Source organism: Odontesthes bonariensis, chromosome 12, assembly GCF_027942865.1.
Source record: "Odontesthes bonariensis isolate fOdoBon6 chromosome 12, fOdoBon6.hap1, whole genome shotgun sequence".
Taxonomy (NCBI): domain Eukaryota; kingdom Metazoa; phylum Chordata; class Actinopteri; order Atheriniformes; family Atherinopsidae; genus Odontesthes; species Odontesthes bonariensis.
In genome coordinates this window covers 35728996-35744516 of record NC_134517.1, presented here as the reverse complement: position 1 = coordinate 35744516, position 15521 = coordinate 35728996, and the positions used below count along the sequence as shown (strand labels likewise).

The 15521-nt window shown below is 48.0% G+C and overlaps 1 protein-coding gene across 28 annotated transcripts in view; it reads left to right on the top strand.

Annotated features, from left to right (window-relative positions):
- The window catches only part of ttn.2 (titin, tandem duplicate 2), a 246485-nt gene that overhangs the window by 219725 nt on the left and 11239 nt on the right, over nucleotides 1-15521 (top strand). For all 28 annotated transcript variants that reach the window (XM_075480277.1, XM_075480295.1, XM_075480294.1 and 25 more), the window contains 29 exons: nucleotides 102-398; nucleotides 577-1164; nucleotides 1264-1566; nucleotides 1662-1958; nucleotides 2081-2368; nucleotides 2459-2758; nucleotides 2868-3019; nucleotides 3119-3269; nucleotides 3397-3696; nucleotides 3812-5578; nucleotides 5716-6009; nucleotides 6126-6413; nucleotides 6547-6846; nucleotides 6972-7306; nucleotides 7435-9166; nucleotides 9248-9550; nucleotides 9690-10001; nucleotides 10091-10381; nucleotides 10516-10815; nucleotides 11202-11343; nucleotides 11453-11616; nucleotides 11720-12022; nucleotides 12229-12510; nucleotides 12618-13211; nucleotides 13317-13607; nucleotides 13752-14051; nucleotides 14310-14612; nucleotides 14703-15005; nucleotides 15159-15427. In XM_075480277.1, the coding sequence (XP_075336392.1) occupies nucleotides 102-398; nucleotides 577-1164; nucleotides 1264-1566; nucleotides 1662-1958; nucleotides 2081-2368; nucleotides 2459-2758; nucleotides 2868-3019; nucleotides 3119-3269; nucleotides 3397-3696; nucleotides 3812-5578; nucleotides 5716-6009; nucleotides 6126-6413; nucleotides 6547-6846; nucleotides 6972-7306; nucleotides 7435-9166; nucleotides 9248-9550; nucleotides 9690-10001; nucleotides 10091-10381; nucleotides 10516-10815; nucleotides 11202-11343; nucleotides 11453-11616; nucleotides 11720-12022; nucleotides 12229-12510; nucleotides 12618-13211; nucleotides 13317-13607; nucleotides 13752-14051; nucleotides 14310-14612; nucleotides 14703-15005; nucleotides 15159-15427 (11549 nt within the window). The remainder of the gene's footprint in view (nucleotides 1-101; nucleotides 399-576; nucleotides 1165-1263; nucleotides 1567-1661; nucleotides 1959-2080; nucleotides 2369-2458; nucleotides 2759-2867; nucleotides 3020-3118; nucleotides 3270-3396; nucleotides 3697-3811; nucleotides 5579-5715; nucleotides 6010-6125; nucleotides 6414-6546; nucleotides 6847-6971; nucleotides 7307-7434; nucleotides 9167-9247; nucleotides 9551-9689; nucleotides 10002-10090; nucleotides 10382-10515; nucleotides 10816-11201; nucleotides 11344-11452; nucleotides 11617-11719; nucleotides 12023-12228; nucleotides 12511-12617; nucleotides 13212-13316; nucleotides 13608-13751; nucleotides 14052-14309; nucleotides 14613-14702; nucleotides 15006-15158; nucleotides 15428-15521) is intronic.

Genomic DNA, 15521 nt, shown 5'->3' with positions numbered 1-15521 from the left:
GTATGAAATTTTGAATTGGCAGCATTGTTGTTTCGTAATGTTTTACGAAACATAATATCTGAGTTTTTCCAGTTAAACTCAAAATATATGTTTCCCCCCAGAAAAACCAAGCCCACCACCAAAGCTAGCAGCAACCGATGTGACCAAGGAGAGTGTGACGTTGACCTGGGCTAAACCAGAACAAGATGGAGGCAGCAGAATTACTGGCTACCTGCTTGAAGCACTGGAGAAAGGCCAAGAAAAGTGGGTCAAGTGTGCTGTAACTAAGTTCACCCACTTCACAGTATCTGGCCTGAGGGAGAATGTAGAGTACTTCTTCAGAGTCAGGGCTGAGAACCATGCTGGCTTCAGCGATATCAAGGAAATGGTCACCCCTGTTGAGGTCAAAGACCAGCTCGGTAAGTTACATTTATGTTATTTAGATTAACGATTGAACATTGGGGTGAAAGACACACCTCAAATAAGTTTACACCCTACTTGTATGCATATAATTAGGAAAAAGCATGTCAATGCTAAAAACCCTCAATTTGACTTGTGACTTTTCTTTTATAACTCGATTGCATGTTTTTCCCCTAGAATCTCCTGAGATCAACATGAAGGACTTCCCTCACAACACAGTGTATGTCAGAGCTGGGTCCACCCTCAAGTGTGAGATCCCGCTGACAGGTCGGCCCTTGCCTAAAGTCGCACTGTCCAAGGATAATGTGCCGCTCAAGTCAACGATGAGGTTCAACTCCGACGTCACCCCTGACAGCATCAAGATCACTCTGCGTGAGAGCATTGCTAGAGACTCAGGGCGCTACGATATCACTGCGTCCAACTCCACTGGAACCACCAAATCCTACATTAACGTTGTGGTTCTGGACCGCCCAAGTGTCCCTCTCGGACCTGTTGAGTTGTTTGATGTCACAGAAGACAGCGTAAGCCTTACGTGGCTTCCGCCAGCTTATGACGGTGGCAGTCCTATCACCAACTACATCATCCAGAAACGAGAGACAACAACAGCCAACTGGATGGACATATCTTCTGCTGTTGCCCGCTGCACCATGAAGATCTTGAAGCTCACCACTGGCCTGGAGTACCAGTTCAGAATCAGGGCTGAGAACAGATATGGAATCAGTGAGCACATTGACTCACCAACAGTCACTGTCAACCTCCCATACAGTAAGTAGTCCTTTTTGCTTCCCTCTTTCATTTTCACGTGTAATCTTTTCATTCTCAGTGTTCATGCCAACACTCTTAAACTCTGCCTGTATCCACCAGCTATTCCGGATAGCCCATCAACTCCCGAAGTTACTGCTGTAACCAGGGAGAGCATCACTGTAGCCTGGAAGGAGCCCACGTCAGATGGGGGCAGCCATGTGTTTGGTTACCATCTGCAGATGAAAGACAGGAACAGCATCTTATGGCAGAGAGTTAATAAAATGGTGATCCGTGCTACGCACTACAAGGTCACCAACATAAATGCTGGACTTATTTATGAGTTCAAGGTGGCGGCAGAGAACGCTGCAGGACTCAGTGCTTTCACCAAAGCTTCAGATCCTGTGTTGGCCATTGACGCCTGTGGTGAGTGGAAAGTCAAACTTTCTGTAAAAGTGCACAAAATCGTGCACTTTTAGTGGAATAGTCATTTCATGAGTCTTCACTGTCTGTTCCTGCAGAGCCACCCATCAACCTGCGCATCAGTGACATCACCAAGAACGCCATCAGCGTGGTCTGGGAGAAGCCCAACTATGATGGGGGATCCCCAATCACTGGTTACATTATTGAGAAGAGAGAAGGTGTTAGTCAAAAGTGGTCCAAAGCTATCCTCAGCAATATCACAGACACCCGCTTCACCGTGACTGGCCTTACCCAGGATGAAACATATGAGTTCAGAGTCATGTCCAAGAATGCTGTTGGCTCAGTGAGCAACCCGTCCATGACTGCCGGACCTGCCACCTGCGTGGACACCTACGGTACGTCTTTCAGTGTTCGGTTATCGGTACTTCATCTTTGTCTGTGTTCTATGATGTCTATGAGTTTGATGATATCCATCAGAACTGGAACTCATTTGTCTGTTTTCCGGTTTGTTTTCCAGGTGCCCCAGAGATTGACATTCCTCAGGAGTACCTAAACGAAGTCAAGCACAGGGCTGGCTCTGACGTGGAGCTCAAGTTCAATATCACAGCCAAACCTGCCCCAACTATTGAGTGGTTTAAAGACGGCAAAGAGCTCAAACCTTCTGCCCAGCTCTCTTTCAAACACACATTTGAGTCCACCAGTATATACCTGAGGGATACCACTCGTCTGAACTCAGGGACCTATGAGGTCAAGGTGAAGAACTCTCTGGGATCATCATGTGCCGTTGTCAGGCTGCTCATTCAAGGTATACACGTATTATTTTATTTTAAAAAAGTAATTTTGCTTTGTAAAAGACATAGCTTATAAATTATGTGCATTACTCTTCCCTAATCAGACAAACCAGGCCCCCCTGCTGGAGAAATTCAGTTTAAGAAGGTGACAGCTGACAAAATTACCATCATGTGGTCCCCCCCTGCCGATGAGGGCGGTGCCATGGTTTCTCATTACATTGTGGAGAAGAGGGAGACCAGCAGGATAATGTGGTCCATTGTCTCAGAGAAACTGGTCGACTGTATCGTGAATGTGTCCAGACTCATTCAGGGTAACGAGTACATCTTCAGAGTCCGTGGAGTCAATAAGTACGGCATCGGAGATCCACTGGAGTCTGAGCCCATTATCGCCAAGAACGCATTCGGTAACAGAATTCAATCATCATTGTTCACCACAGTTGCAGCTGAAATTTAGTTTCTAACTAAGGTAAACAGAGCTAGTTTATCTAATCTGACTGCTTTAATTTCTAACAGTTCCTCCAAGTGAGCCCTCCAAGCCTATCGTTACCATTATCACCAAGTCCACCATGACAGTGATCTGGGAAAGACCGGCAATGGATGGAGGCAGCGACATCGATGGTTATTACCTGGAGAAAAGGGAGAAGACCAGCCTGCAGTGGTTCAAGGTTTGCTTGTTTAAGTATCTTGACAGATTCTACGTGTATAAGAAGCCTAACTGCTGACTGGCATGTGTGAACATGATAAAATCTATTGTTTTCATCCAGGTGGTGAAGGGCACTATCAGAGACACCAGGCAGAAAGTCGGCAACCTGGTGGAGAACCATGACTACCAGTTCAGAGTTTGTGCTGTCAACAAGGCTGGAGCAGGAAACTACTCTGAGGCCTCTGACCTTTACATGGCCTACGACCCCATCGGTATGATTTCAATTTTCACCAAGCATTGCAGTGCTGGCTTTGTCGAAATTCCTCATAAAGATTTCCTTCGTGTTGAGGTGTTCACATGCAGTAACTGAAAACAATCCTGCCCTTTTGTCTTCACCAGATCTGCCCGGTGATCCAACAAAGCTGCGTGTGGTCGACTCCACAAAGACCTCCATCACGCTCGGCTGGGAGAAGCCTGTCTATGATGGTGGCAGTGAAATCACACACTATATGCTGGAGCAGATGAACACAGAGGACAGAGAATGGGTGACCACCAACCCACAGGTCAAAACATGCGAGTATGTGGTGTCCCACCTCAAACCTGGCTTCTACTACTTCTTCAGAGTCTCTGCTGTGAACAGCAAGGGCAAAGGAGAAGATATCAAGATGTACCAGCCTGTGCAAGCCAAAGATATTTTAGGTTTGTCTTTTATTTTATGAAAAAGATAAAACACAGTCATTTTATTAATGATGGTTTACCTCTGGATTATGATTATTAGATTATAAATCATTTGTGTTCCTTTTCTTTCCAACAGAGGAGGCCGATTTGGACTTGGATGTTCCCATGACAACCCAATACACAGCCAAGTCTGGCCGTGACGTAGAAGTGTTTATCCCACTGAAGGGACGCCCAGTTCCCAACGTCACCTGGCGTCGTGGTGACCGCAACATGGCTGGCGACAACCGCTACACCATCAGCAGCACTGAGAGATCCACCACACTCCTCATTCCCAAGGTCACCCGCGATGACTGCGGAAAGTACATGTTGGAGATTGAGAACGGTGTGGGAGAATCCAAGATAATCATGGTTTCACTCAAAGTTCTTGATAGTCCATCCACCTGCCAGAAACTAATGATCAAGAACGTGACAAGAGGAAAGCTGACACTCAGTTGGGAGGCTCCTCTCGTCGAAGGCGGCTCTCCTGTCACTAAGTACATTGTGGAGAAGAAGGCCTCCACCATGAAGGCTTACCAGGTGATCACTTCAGAGTGCCTCAACACATCTTACAAGTGTTCAGGCCTGGAAGATGACATAGCTTATTTCTTCCGTGTGTCTGCTGAGAACGAGTACGGTGTTGGTGACACTTGTGAGACCACTGAGCCTGTCAGGGCGACAGAAACTCCAGGAGCTGTTAAAGAACTGGTGATGGTAGACTCCACAAAGACCTCTGTAACCCTGCAGTGGACCAGGCCTGAACATAACGGTGGCAGTCACATCACAGAGTACATCATTGAGAAGAGAAGCCAAGAGGAAGCCAACTGGTCTGTAGGTGCTACATGCAAGCGCTGCACCTGTGAGGTGACGGGACTCAAGGAGAACACTAACATGGACTTCAGAGTGTTTGCCAAAAACGAGAAAGGCAGGAGTGACTTCTCTCAAATTGGTCCAATCACAGTGATGGATTTCATCATTCCACCCGAAGCAAACCTCATTGATTACCTAAATGGAGAGCTTGCTGTTCGTGTTGGTCAGAACATTCACATTGAGTTACCCTTCAAGGGTAAACCAAAACCTGTAATCAGCTGGATGAAGGATAACCTGCCTTTGAAGGAGAGCGAGAAGATCCGCTTCAGGACCACTGACAACAAGACTGCAATCACAGTCAGAGGAGCCAAGAAGGAGAATGCTGGCCAGTACACCTTAGTCCTGGACAACAGAGTTGTCAAGAACTACTTTGATATCAATGTGATCACTCTTGGGGCCCCTTCACCGCCTGTTGGTCCCATCCGCTTTGATGAGATCAAAGCTCAGAGTATCATCATCTCCTGGGATGAGCCAAAGGACGATGGAGGTGGCGAGATCACCTGCTACAGTGTGGAGAAACGGGAAACCTCCCAGGCCAACTGGAAGATGGTCTGTTCCAGTGTTGTCAGGACCTCCTTCAAGATCCCCAACCTCGTCAAAGGATCCCAGTACCAGTTCAGGGTCCGTGCTGAGAACAAGTACGATGTCAGTGAAGCACTCGTCTCCTCTGACGTTATAGCCCAGCATCAGTACAAAGCTCCAGGTTCACCAGGAAAGCCAGTCACCTACAACATCACCAGTGATGGTATGACCATCAAGTGGGAGGCTCCAGAGTTCGATGGAGGTTCCCCCATTTTGGGTTATCATGTTGAGAAGAAGGACAGGAACAGCCTCTTATGGCAGAAGGTGAACTCTACCATCATCTCCAACAAAGAGTACAGAATCATTGGTCTCATAGAGGGCCTGGAGTACTCCTTCAGAGTGTATGCTGAGAACAACGCCGGACTCAGCCCTGTTAGTGAACAGAGCAAACATGCTCTCGCCATCTCCCCTGTCGGTAAGTCTGACATCTGTCTGTGTGCTCTGTACATGTGCCTTGTGCAGAAAAATAGGACTTCTTTGTATATTGTTTCACTCACTAAATATTCACCTTAAATCAATTGTTTTAATTGATTGCCTCCTCATCTCAATTAGATCCCCCTGGCACCCCGGTTTGCATCGATGTAACCAGAGACTCGGTCACCCTGCAATGGGCCGTTCCCACGCGAGACGGTGGCAGCAAAATTGTGGCCTATAGTGTGGAGAGGCGTCAAGGCCGAGGCAAATGGCTGCGATGCAACTTCACTGATGTCAGTGTGACTCAGTTCAGTGTGACCGGTCTGTCCGCTGGAGACAGATATGAGTTCAGAGTGATTGCCAGGAATGCTTTTGGCACAGTCAGTCCACCCTCAAACTCCTCTGGACTCATCATGACCAAGGATGAGAGCAGTAAGTATATTCAAGTCCAAAGAAATATACAAGAAAAATACAATGCACCATAAATAATATTAATTTCACTTGATTGTGCTGATTTCTAATTCTTTTGACTTTGTTTGCGTCTCCAGTTATTCCTGAGATCGAGTGGTCTGCAGACCAGGTGGTCACCCTGAAGGCTGGAGAGAACGTTAAGCTCCGCTGCAGCATCATTGGACGTCCTGTTCCACAGGTTATATGGTACAAGGATGGCAAGGAGATTGATAAGAGGACAATGATTGACATTGAAATCACCACTGGCATTGGCACCAGCAGTCTATTCATTCGCGATGCTGACAGGAACCACCGTGGAATCTACAGCGTTGAGGCCAAAAACAGCTCTGGTACCCGGAAAGCTGATGTTAACGTCAGAGTACAAGGTTGGTAAACTAAGACGTTTAAGTTTCAATATCTGTGGCAGCTGCATCAAATTGATATAAATCAAGGATTCATGCTCATTTAAATTCCTGTACCATCTCTAAAGTTAACCCATAACTCTCCATGTCTGTGCAGATACACCTGGACCAGTTGCGGGTCCAGTCCGCTTCACTGGCATCACAGCTGAGAAGTGTACGGTGTGGTGGAACCCGCCGGAGAATGACGGCTGTGCTGCTATCACCCACTATGTGGTGGAGAAGAGGGAGACCTCTAGAATTTCCTGGGCCACGGTCACATCCAAGTGTGAAGCTTGTTCTTACAATGCCACCAACCTCATCAAGGGCAATGAGTACCAGTTTAGGATCTCTGCTGTCAGCAAGTTTGGTGTTGGTAAACCACTGGACTCTGACCCATTCATCGCGCAGATGCAGTACAGTAAGTAAATAACCCCCCCCACCGATTTACAACTTTTCTATCGAAGCAATCTCTTTGATGGTAAACAGGAAACTGCTTTCCCATTCGAAACATTTCATCACATATTTTTCTGCTCTGTTCTCCAGCCGAACCTGATGCTCCTGGTACCCCAGATGCAACACACATAACTGGAAACAGCATCACCCTGTGCTGGACCAGACCAAGGTCCGACGGAGGCAATGAGATCAAACACTACATCCTGGAAAGGAGAGAGAAGAAGAGCCTGAGGTGGTTGAAGGTTTCCTCCAAGAGAACCATCACAGAGCTAAGGCACCGTGTCACCCATCTCACCGAGGGCAATGAGTACGAGTTCCGTGTCATGGCTGAAAACGGTGCTGGCGTTGGACCGCCCAGCAGCACCTCCAGACTCTTCAAATGCAGAGAGCCAACCAGTGCTCCCAGTGCTCCCACTGTGATCAAGGTATGATTCTGGGAACTATACAATGTTGAGGCTGTGCTTAAGTTCTGCTTTTTACACTTTATACTCATTTAAACATAAGCAAAAATCTGATGAGAACCACAAACATTCATACTTTTCTTGTTGAACAGGTGATTGACTCCACAAAGTCCTCCGTCACCCTTGAATGGACAAAGCCTGTCTTTGATGGTGGCATGGAAATTATCGGCTACAATATCAGCATGTGTAAAGCCAGCCTGGAAGAGTGGCACAAAGTCAACAGCCAGATATGTATCCATGATAGGTACACTGCCAAGGGCCTGACACCTGGAGAGCTCTACAAGTTCAGGGTGAGCGCTGTAAATGGATCCGGAGAGGGTGAAGCTTCAGAACTGCCCAACCCTGTTCAGGCTCTGGACAGACTCAGATCTCCTGAAATTGACATCGATGCCAACTTCAAGCAAACTCACATTGTTAAGAATGGAGGCACCGTCACTCTCCATATTGCTTTCCGAGGAAAGCCTGCTCCCCTTGCCACCTGGTCTAAGGCAAACGGTGAGCTTCCCATCTTGGCTGATATCAACACCACAGATTCATTCTCTACTCTCACGATAGAGAGTTGCACCAGGTACGAAGCTGGCAAATACACCCTGTCCCTCGAGAACAACAGTGGGCACAAGTCAATCACATTCACCGTTAAAGTGCTGGATACTCCTGGGCCTCCAGGAGCGATCACCTTCAAAGACGTTACCCGTGGGGCCCTGACGATGATGTGGGATGCCCCCGCAAATGACGGTGGAGCCCGAATCCACCACTACATCGTAGACAAGCGCGAGGCAAGCCGCCTGGCCTGGCAGGAGGTCAGCAGCAAGAGCTCCCGCCAGATGATCAAGATAACTGGTCTGGATATTGGCGTGCCATACTTGTTTAGAGTAACAGGTGTGAACCAGTATGGCCAGGGAGAACCTCATGAGATGACAGAGCCCATCATTGCCACAGAGGAACCTGCACAACCCAAGAGACTAGATGTTGTGGATACCTCCAACTCGACTGCCTCTCTGGTGTGGCTGAAACCCGAGCATGACGGAGGCAGCCGCATCAGAGGCTATATTGTTGAAGTCAGAGTTAAGGGCACTGACCTCTGGGTTGTTGCTGGAGAGACAAAGTCACAGAAGATGCTGGTGGAGGGTCTGATCGAGAACACAGAGTATGACTTCAGAGTCAAGGCCAAAAACGATGCCGGAGTAGGCGAGCCTCAGGGCACGTTCGGCTCTGTGGTCATCAAAGAGCCTGTGATCGAACCAACTGCTGACCTCAGCAGCATCACCAACCAGCTCATCACATGTAAGACTTCCAACACTTTCACAATCGACATCCCCATCAGTGGCAGACCTGCACCCAAGGTCACATGGAAGCTGGAGGAGATGAAGCTGAAGGAGACCGACAGAGTCTCCATCAAGACCACAAAAGAGAGAACCACTCTGGTGGTCAAAGACAGCAAGAGAAGCGACAGCGGCAAGTACTACCTGATCCTGGAGAATGCTGCTGGTGTGATGACATTCACAGTGACCGTGGTCATCGTCGGCAGACCGACTCCAGCCACGGGCCCTGTGGAGATCTCTGGAATCTCCTCAGAATCCTGCACTCTGTCCTGGTCCGAGCCAGCTGATGATGGTGGCACTGAGATCACCAACTACATTGTGGAAAAACGGGAGTCCGGCTCTGCGTCCTGGCAAGTGGTAAACTCCAGTGTGAAGAGGACCACGATCAAAGTGACTCATCTTACCAAATATATGGAGTACACATTCAGAGTGTGCGCCGAGAATAAGTTTGGAGTCAGCAAGTCCATCGAGTCTGCTGCTGTTGTGATTGAGCATCCGTTCAGTAAGTTCTGAGCAACAGTCCCGATTTTATATTAGCGTGTGCCAAAGTTTAACGTCACTTATAATCACTTTGTTTTCACAGTTGCGCCAAGTCCTCCGACTCGTCCAGATGTGGTATCTGTGTCAGCCAATGCTATTAGCATCAAGTGGGATGTGCCATATGCTGATGGTGGCAGCCAGGTGACAGGCTACTGGATCGAGAAGAAGGAGAGGAACACGATTCTGTGGGTGAGGGAGAACAAGCTGCCCTGCCTGGAGTGCCATTACAAGGTTTCAAACCTGATCGAGGGCCTGGAGTACCAGTTCAGGGTGTATGCCATGAATCTCGCCGGGCTCAGCAAGGCCAGTGAGGCCTCCAGACCAGTGTTGGCGCTCAATCCAGTCGGTAAGTGTTTGTGTTCTATCTACTCAATGGCATGACAACCAAACAACAAGTCTTGGTTTATCCCAGACCCCAAGAGCTAAAACAATGTGAATAAAGCCATGTCAAAGCGTACGATAAACTGCTTCCCTCCCCGGCTCAGATCCTCCTGGTAAACCTGAGGTGACAGACATCAGCCGCTCCACCGTGTCCTTGTGCTGGACTATACCCTTCAATGACGGTGGCAGTAAGATTGTCGGCTATGTGGTGGAGAGAAAGGTCTACAGCACTGACGAGTGGGACGACAACCGCTGGCTCAAGTGCAACTACACCACAATCTCAGAGAACTACTTCACAGTCACCAGCCTGGATGAGGGAGAGACCTACGAGTACCGTGTCATAGCCAGGAATGCTGCTGGAGTCCACAGTGTGCCATCAGAGTCCACTGGACCGGTCACATGCAAGGATGAATACTGTATGTTCTGATCTTTCTGTTGTTTCTGTTTGCAGTTTAGATTAGGCTATCGTGCTTGAAGGTAAAATCATATATTCTGTTTCCTGCAGCTCCCCCCAAAGCTGAGCTCGACAGCAAGCTGGTAGGTGAGACTGTCATCGTTACCGCTGGCTCTGACCTTGTCCTGGACGGCGCGGTGGGTGGTAAACCAGAACCTACAGTGTATTGGTCAAAGGGTGAAAAGATGTTGGAGCTCGGAGAGAAATACTCCTTGACCTACACGTCCACCAAAGCCATGGCTGTCATCAAGAACTGTGACAGATACGACACGGGCAGATACGTCCTCACCGTGAAGAACGCCAGCGGAATCAAGACGGCGTCCGTCAATGTCAAAGTTCTGGGTGAGCAGACACGAAACAACTTTATTTTAAAAGCTGGTGTTTTAGCAGATCTGCTGATTCCAAAATGAATAGATTAATTGATGCATCAATGTGTCAGGAGAAGGTGTGATCTAAGTCTCGCTATGGTTCCTCAGACACTCCCGGGTATCCGGCTGATAAGATCGTGATCAGCAGAGTGACAGATGAGAAGTGCACGGTGTCCTGGAAGATTCCCCTGGAGGATGGTGGAGACATCGTCTCCCATTACATTGTAGAGCGTCGGGAGACCAGCCGCCTCAATTGGGTCATTATGGAGACAGAGTGCAAGACGTTGTCATGTGTCAGCTCCAGGCTGATCAAGGGCAACGAGTACGTCTTCAGAGTCAGAGGCGTCAACAAATTTGGCGCTGGAGTTCCTCGGGAGTCTGATCCTATCATTGCCAGAAACGCCTACAGTAAGCTTCAACATTTTTATCAAAAGAATTTGTTCTTTATAAAAAAAAGTAAAACATACATTCTTGTGTGTAGACATGGCTAGTATTTAGGTTTCTTCTGTAACAATTCTTTCATTAATTAAGTTGCATCTGTTGACTGAAATTTTCAGTGAGTTTTGCTAAAAAAAAATTCGAAAAGGAATTTTGAAATGATGACATACACATTTTTGCAGCCAACTCCAGCAAAAATCTTTGCATTTTCAGATTAGTTTCTTTATGTTTGGTTTTCAAATTTAAAGTTATCCCACCAACATGTTCTGTCTCTCTAGAATTGGGTGTTAAATAGTGAAAAGGAAAATAGGATTCTTTTTCCAGTGACTCTGAACTCTCGTGCCCGTCTTCCTCAGCTGTCCCATCCCAGCCGGGCGCACCGGAAGCCATGACGGTGGCGAAGGAGCATGTCATCATCGAGTGGCTGAAGCCTGAGAGCGATGGAGGCAGTGAGCTCAAGAACTACCTCGTAGATAAACGAGAACAGAGCAGCACCAGGTCAGATCGAGTTTTAAAGTGTTTAAACAAGAGGTTGTCAGTTCTCACTTTCTAGAAATAAGGGAAGTTCTATTCTGTCTCTCAATCTGTCTTCCGGTTCTTTGTTCAGGTGGACTCGGGTTAATAAGACTTACACCATCTATGACACCCGTCTGAAGATCAAAGGCCTGCTGGAGGGAAGCGAGTACCAGTTCAGAGTGACAGCTGTCAACGCTGCTGGAGAGAGCCATCCAAGTGACGCCTCACCATACATTCTCTGTAGAGACCCCACATGTAAGATACTTTTGTTTTAACTGCATTTCACCGGGCGTAGGGGCCATCTTTATACTTAGTGAAATGACATCTAAAACATTTGCATCTATTCTTGCAACCACAGATACCCCAGCGGCTCCATCCACACCTCGCATCTCTGACACGACCAAGCACAGCATCAGCATGACCTGGACCAGGCCCATGTACGACGGCGGCTCGGACGTCACCGGCTACGTCGTGGAGATCCTAGAGGAGGGCATCGAGCAGTGGTACCGCGCCACTGCTAAGGCTCTCAAGACAACCGAGTATGTGGCCGCTGGCCTGGCAGCCAATAAGAAGTACAGGTTCAGAGTGGCTGCCATCAACGGCAACGGCACTGGGGAGTTCAGTGAGCCGAGCGCCGAGGTCGAGCCACTGGAGAGAATCGGTGAGTCAGTGCGGATTATTACACCAGAAACTATACACCGTTATCAAATTAAACAGTCCATTTAGATATTTGAAGTGACTTTATTCTAACACATGCTGTTTGTCACTCAGTCGAAGCAAAGTTCTGTCATCCTCCTGTATCAGTGTCTTATTCCAGCTCGTTACAGAATTATTGGTCTAATTACTCACTGGGCTCCATCCTCTCAGAAATGCCTGATCTGGAGCTGGCTGAGGACCTGAAGAAGACCGTGTGTCTGCGTGCTGGCGGTACCCTGCGCCTGATTGTGTTCGTTAATGGCCGACCGACACCAGTGGTGGCCTGGAGGAAGACGGGTGTGGAACTGCAGAGCCGTGGGTACATTGAGACCACAGACAGCTACACCTCACTAATAGTGGAGAAGGTTAATCGCTACGACTCAGGAAAATACATTGTGGAGGCAGAGAACCCATCGGGCAAGAAGACTGCCACCATCCTGGTTAAAGTCTACGGTATGTCACACCAAGTTTCCACAGCTAACATTTGAATTTAGGGATTATTTAACATCTCTTTAAGGACATCTGCAAACACACTCACGTCTTAATTCTTTCCTCTCCAGACACTCCTGGTCCTCCAAACTCAGTGAAGGTGAAAGACTACACCAAAGAATCTGTCGTGATCACCTGGGACGTCCCGAGTATTGATGGTGGCGCTCATGTCAGCAACTACATCGTAGAGAAGCGTGAAGCCAACATGAAGTCATACAAAACCGTTACCACAGAATGCAGGAAGACCCTGCTCAGGATCACAGGTTTGGAGGAGGGTGCGCACTACTTCTTCAGAGTCCTGCCTGAGAACATCTATGGTGTCGGGGAGCCCTGCGAGACGGCAGAAGCAGTGCTAGTGTGCGAAGTACCATCGTTACCAGCTGACCTCTGTCTTGCCGATGTCAGCAAGACTTCTGTGACTCTGCAATGGGAAAAACCATTTTATGATGGCGGCAGCAGGCTGACAGGCTACATCATTGAGGCCTGCAAAGTGGGCTCAGACAGATGGAACACAGTGGCCACGGTCAAGGCCTCAGCGTCCCAGCACACCATCCAGTCCCTGGTAGAGAATGACCAGTACCTGTTCAGGATCCGAGCGACCAACAGCAGGGGAGCCAGTGAGGCCATGGACATCGTCACGCCAGTCACTATCCAGGAGATCAAAGGTGAACATCACAGCACCCAATAAAGCATCACTTGCATTACTCTCTTTTTTTACTAAACTTTATAAAAATTCACTAAATATAATAAACATGTCTTGTGTATTCCAGTGATCCCAAAGATTGATATGACCAGCATCCCTCAGAAGATCGTCCAGGTGCACCGTGGCAAACCTATCGACCTCAACATCCCGATAAAGGCCAAACCACTGCCGGTCTGCTCCTGGTCCTTCGGTGGTGTTAAGCTGAAGGACAGCCTGGACCGCATCAAGATCGACAGCAACGGCAAATACACCCACCTCGTCATCCGTGAAACTACCATCAATGACACTGGAAATTACACACTGGAGGTGAAGAATGCCATCGGCATGGCAACCGAGGTCATCAAGGTCATCATCCTCGGTAAGGAGATAGTCTACATACAAACAAATGTTATGGACTGATTAGAGCGACAAAAACGTAACGAGCATTGAATTCAGGAGCTCATTCGAGGGAGGAAACTTTCAACAGATTCTAAATAGATTATTTTTTTTTGTTTCTGTCCAGACAAACCCGGCGTCCCAGTTGGTCCCGTAAAGATCGAGGAGGTTGATGGTGTTTCAGTTACAATCAGCTGGGAACCTCCAGAGAAGGATGGCGGTGCCAACGTCAGCGGCTACGTGGTGGAGCAGCGTAATGCCCACCAACCAGGCTGGACCACTGTTTCTGAGTCAGTGACCAGAGCCTGCTTCAAGTTCACCAGGCTCTCCGAAGGAACCGAGTATGTGTTCCGGGTGGCTGCCATGAATCGCTTCGGGGTTGGCAGCTTCCTGCAGTCTGAGGTGGTGGAGTGCAAGAGTGCAAAGAGTGAGTTCACTTCCCTGTTGTCTGTATGTTTCAGCATTAAGAATTATTCAAGACTCTCCCAGATTAAAGATTCTGGAAACCAAAAGGCAACAACTGGATACTTTGTCAGCCATATGACAACCAAACGGCAAAGACTTAACTAACTCTGATCACTTCTTTGCTTCTACAATGAAATTATATTATTTTCTACCCCAAAGAATGGTTGTTTTCCAGATCTTTAATTCAACTTTCCTTATGTTTTTTTTTTTGTGTATGTAGCCATTCCCGGACCTCCCAGCAGGCCAGAGGTGCTTGATGTCACTCATGAAGGCATGACGCTGACCTGGCAACCACCTGTGGACAACGGTGGCTCCACTATTGCGGGTTACATTGTTGAACGCAAAGAGGCCCGATCTGACAGGTGGATGAGTATCAACAAGAATCCTGTCACCATGACCAGGTACCGGTCCTCCGGACTGATTGAAGGCCAGGAGTATGAGTTCCGTATTACTGCCATCAACTCCAGAGGATCTGGCAAATGCAGTGAAAGCTCTGCCATTACCGTCGCCATGGATCCTATCGGTTAGTGATACAAAGCTCTGTGTAACTGCTCTTTCACTGTTATTACAGCGAAGGAGATTATGTTTATCAAGTTTTTTTGCTGTTGAACAGAACCTCCAGGTCCTCCAATTCAGCCCAGGGTCACAGACAGCACCAGGACTTCAGTCACTTTGGCCTGGCTGCCACCTGAAGAAGAGGGTGGTTCTGTGATTACTGGATACTTCATTGAAATGCAGAAGGTGGACCAGGTAGACTGGACATTGTGCAACACCACACCCACCAAGATGTGCGAGTACACCCTGACCCACATGCCCCAGGGCGCAGAGTACAAGTTCAGGGTCATGGCCTGCAATGCCGGTGGCGCAGGAGAGCCTGCTGAGATTTCCGGGGTGGTTAAAGTCCAGGAGATGCTTGGTAAGAGAACAGATTTGCATCATTTATGAAGCTGATGAATTGGTGTCCCACAATTGGTGTCTGAAGTCACGTTTGTCATCATACTAACCTAAGATGAATCTGTGACTCATACCTGAGTCATAAATTAGATGAAAAATATTCTGTTTTCCTCAGATTATCCTGACTACGAGCTTGATCGTAAATACGAGGAAGGCTATGTGGTGCGGCAGGGTGGAGTCATCCATCTGTCCGTACCCATCAAGGGTAAACCCCTCCCAACAGCCAAGTGGACGAAGGACGGTCGTGACATCTCCCATCGGGCCATGATCGCCACCTATGATGACATCACTGAGCTGGTCATCAAAGATGCACACAAAGATGACACCGGTGCCTACGACTTGGTGCTGGAGAACAAATGTGGCAGGAAGGTCGTGTACATCAAGGTGAGTCCCACATCTGGCAGATTAATATTGAGAAAATGTTGAATTAATATTGAAAAAATTCCAAGAATCTGACATAAATGTAAAGAAATCCGCA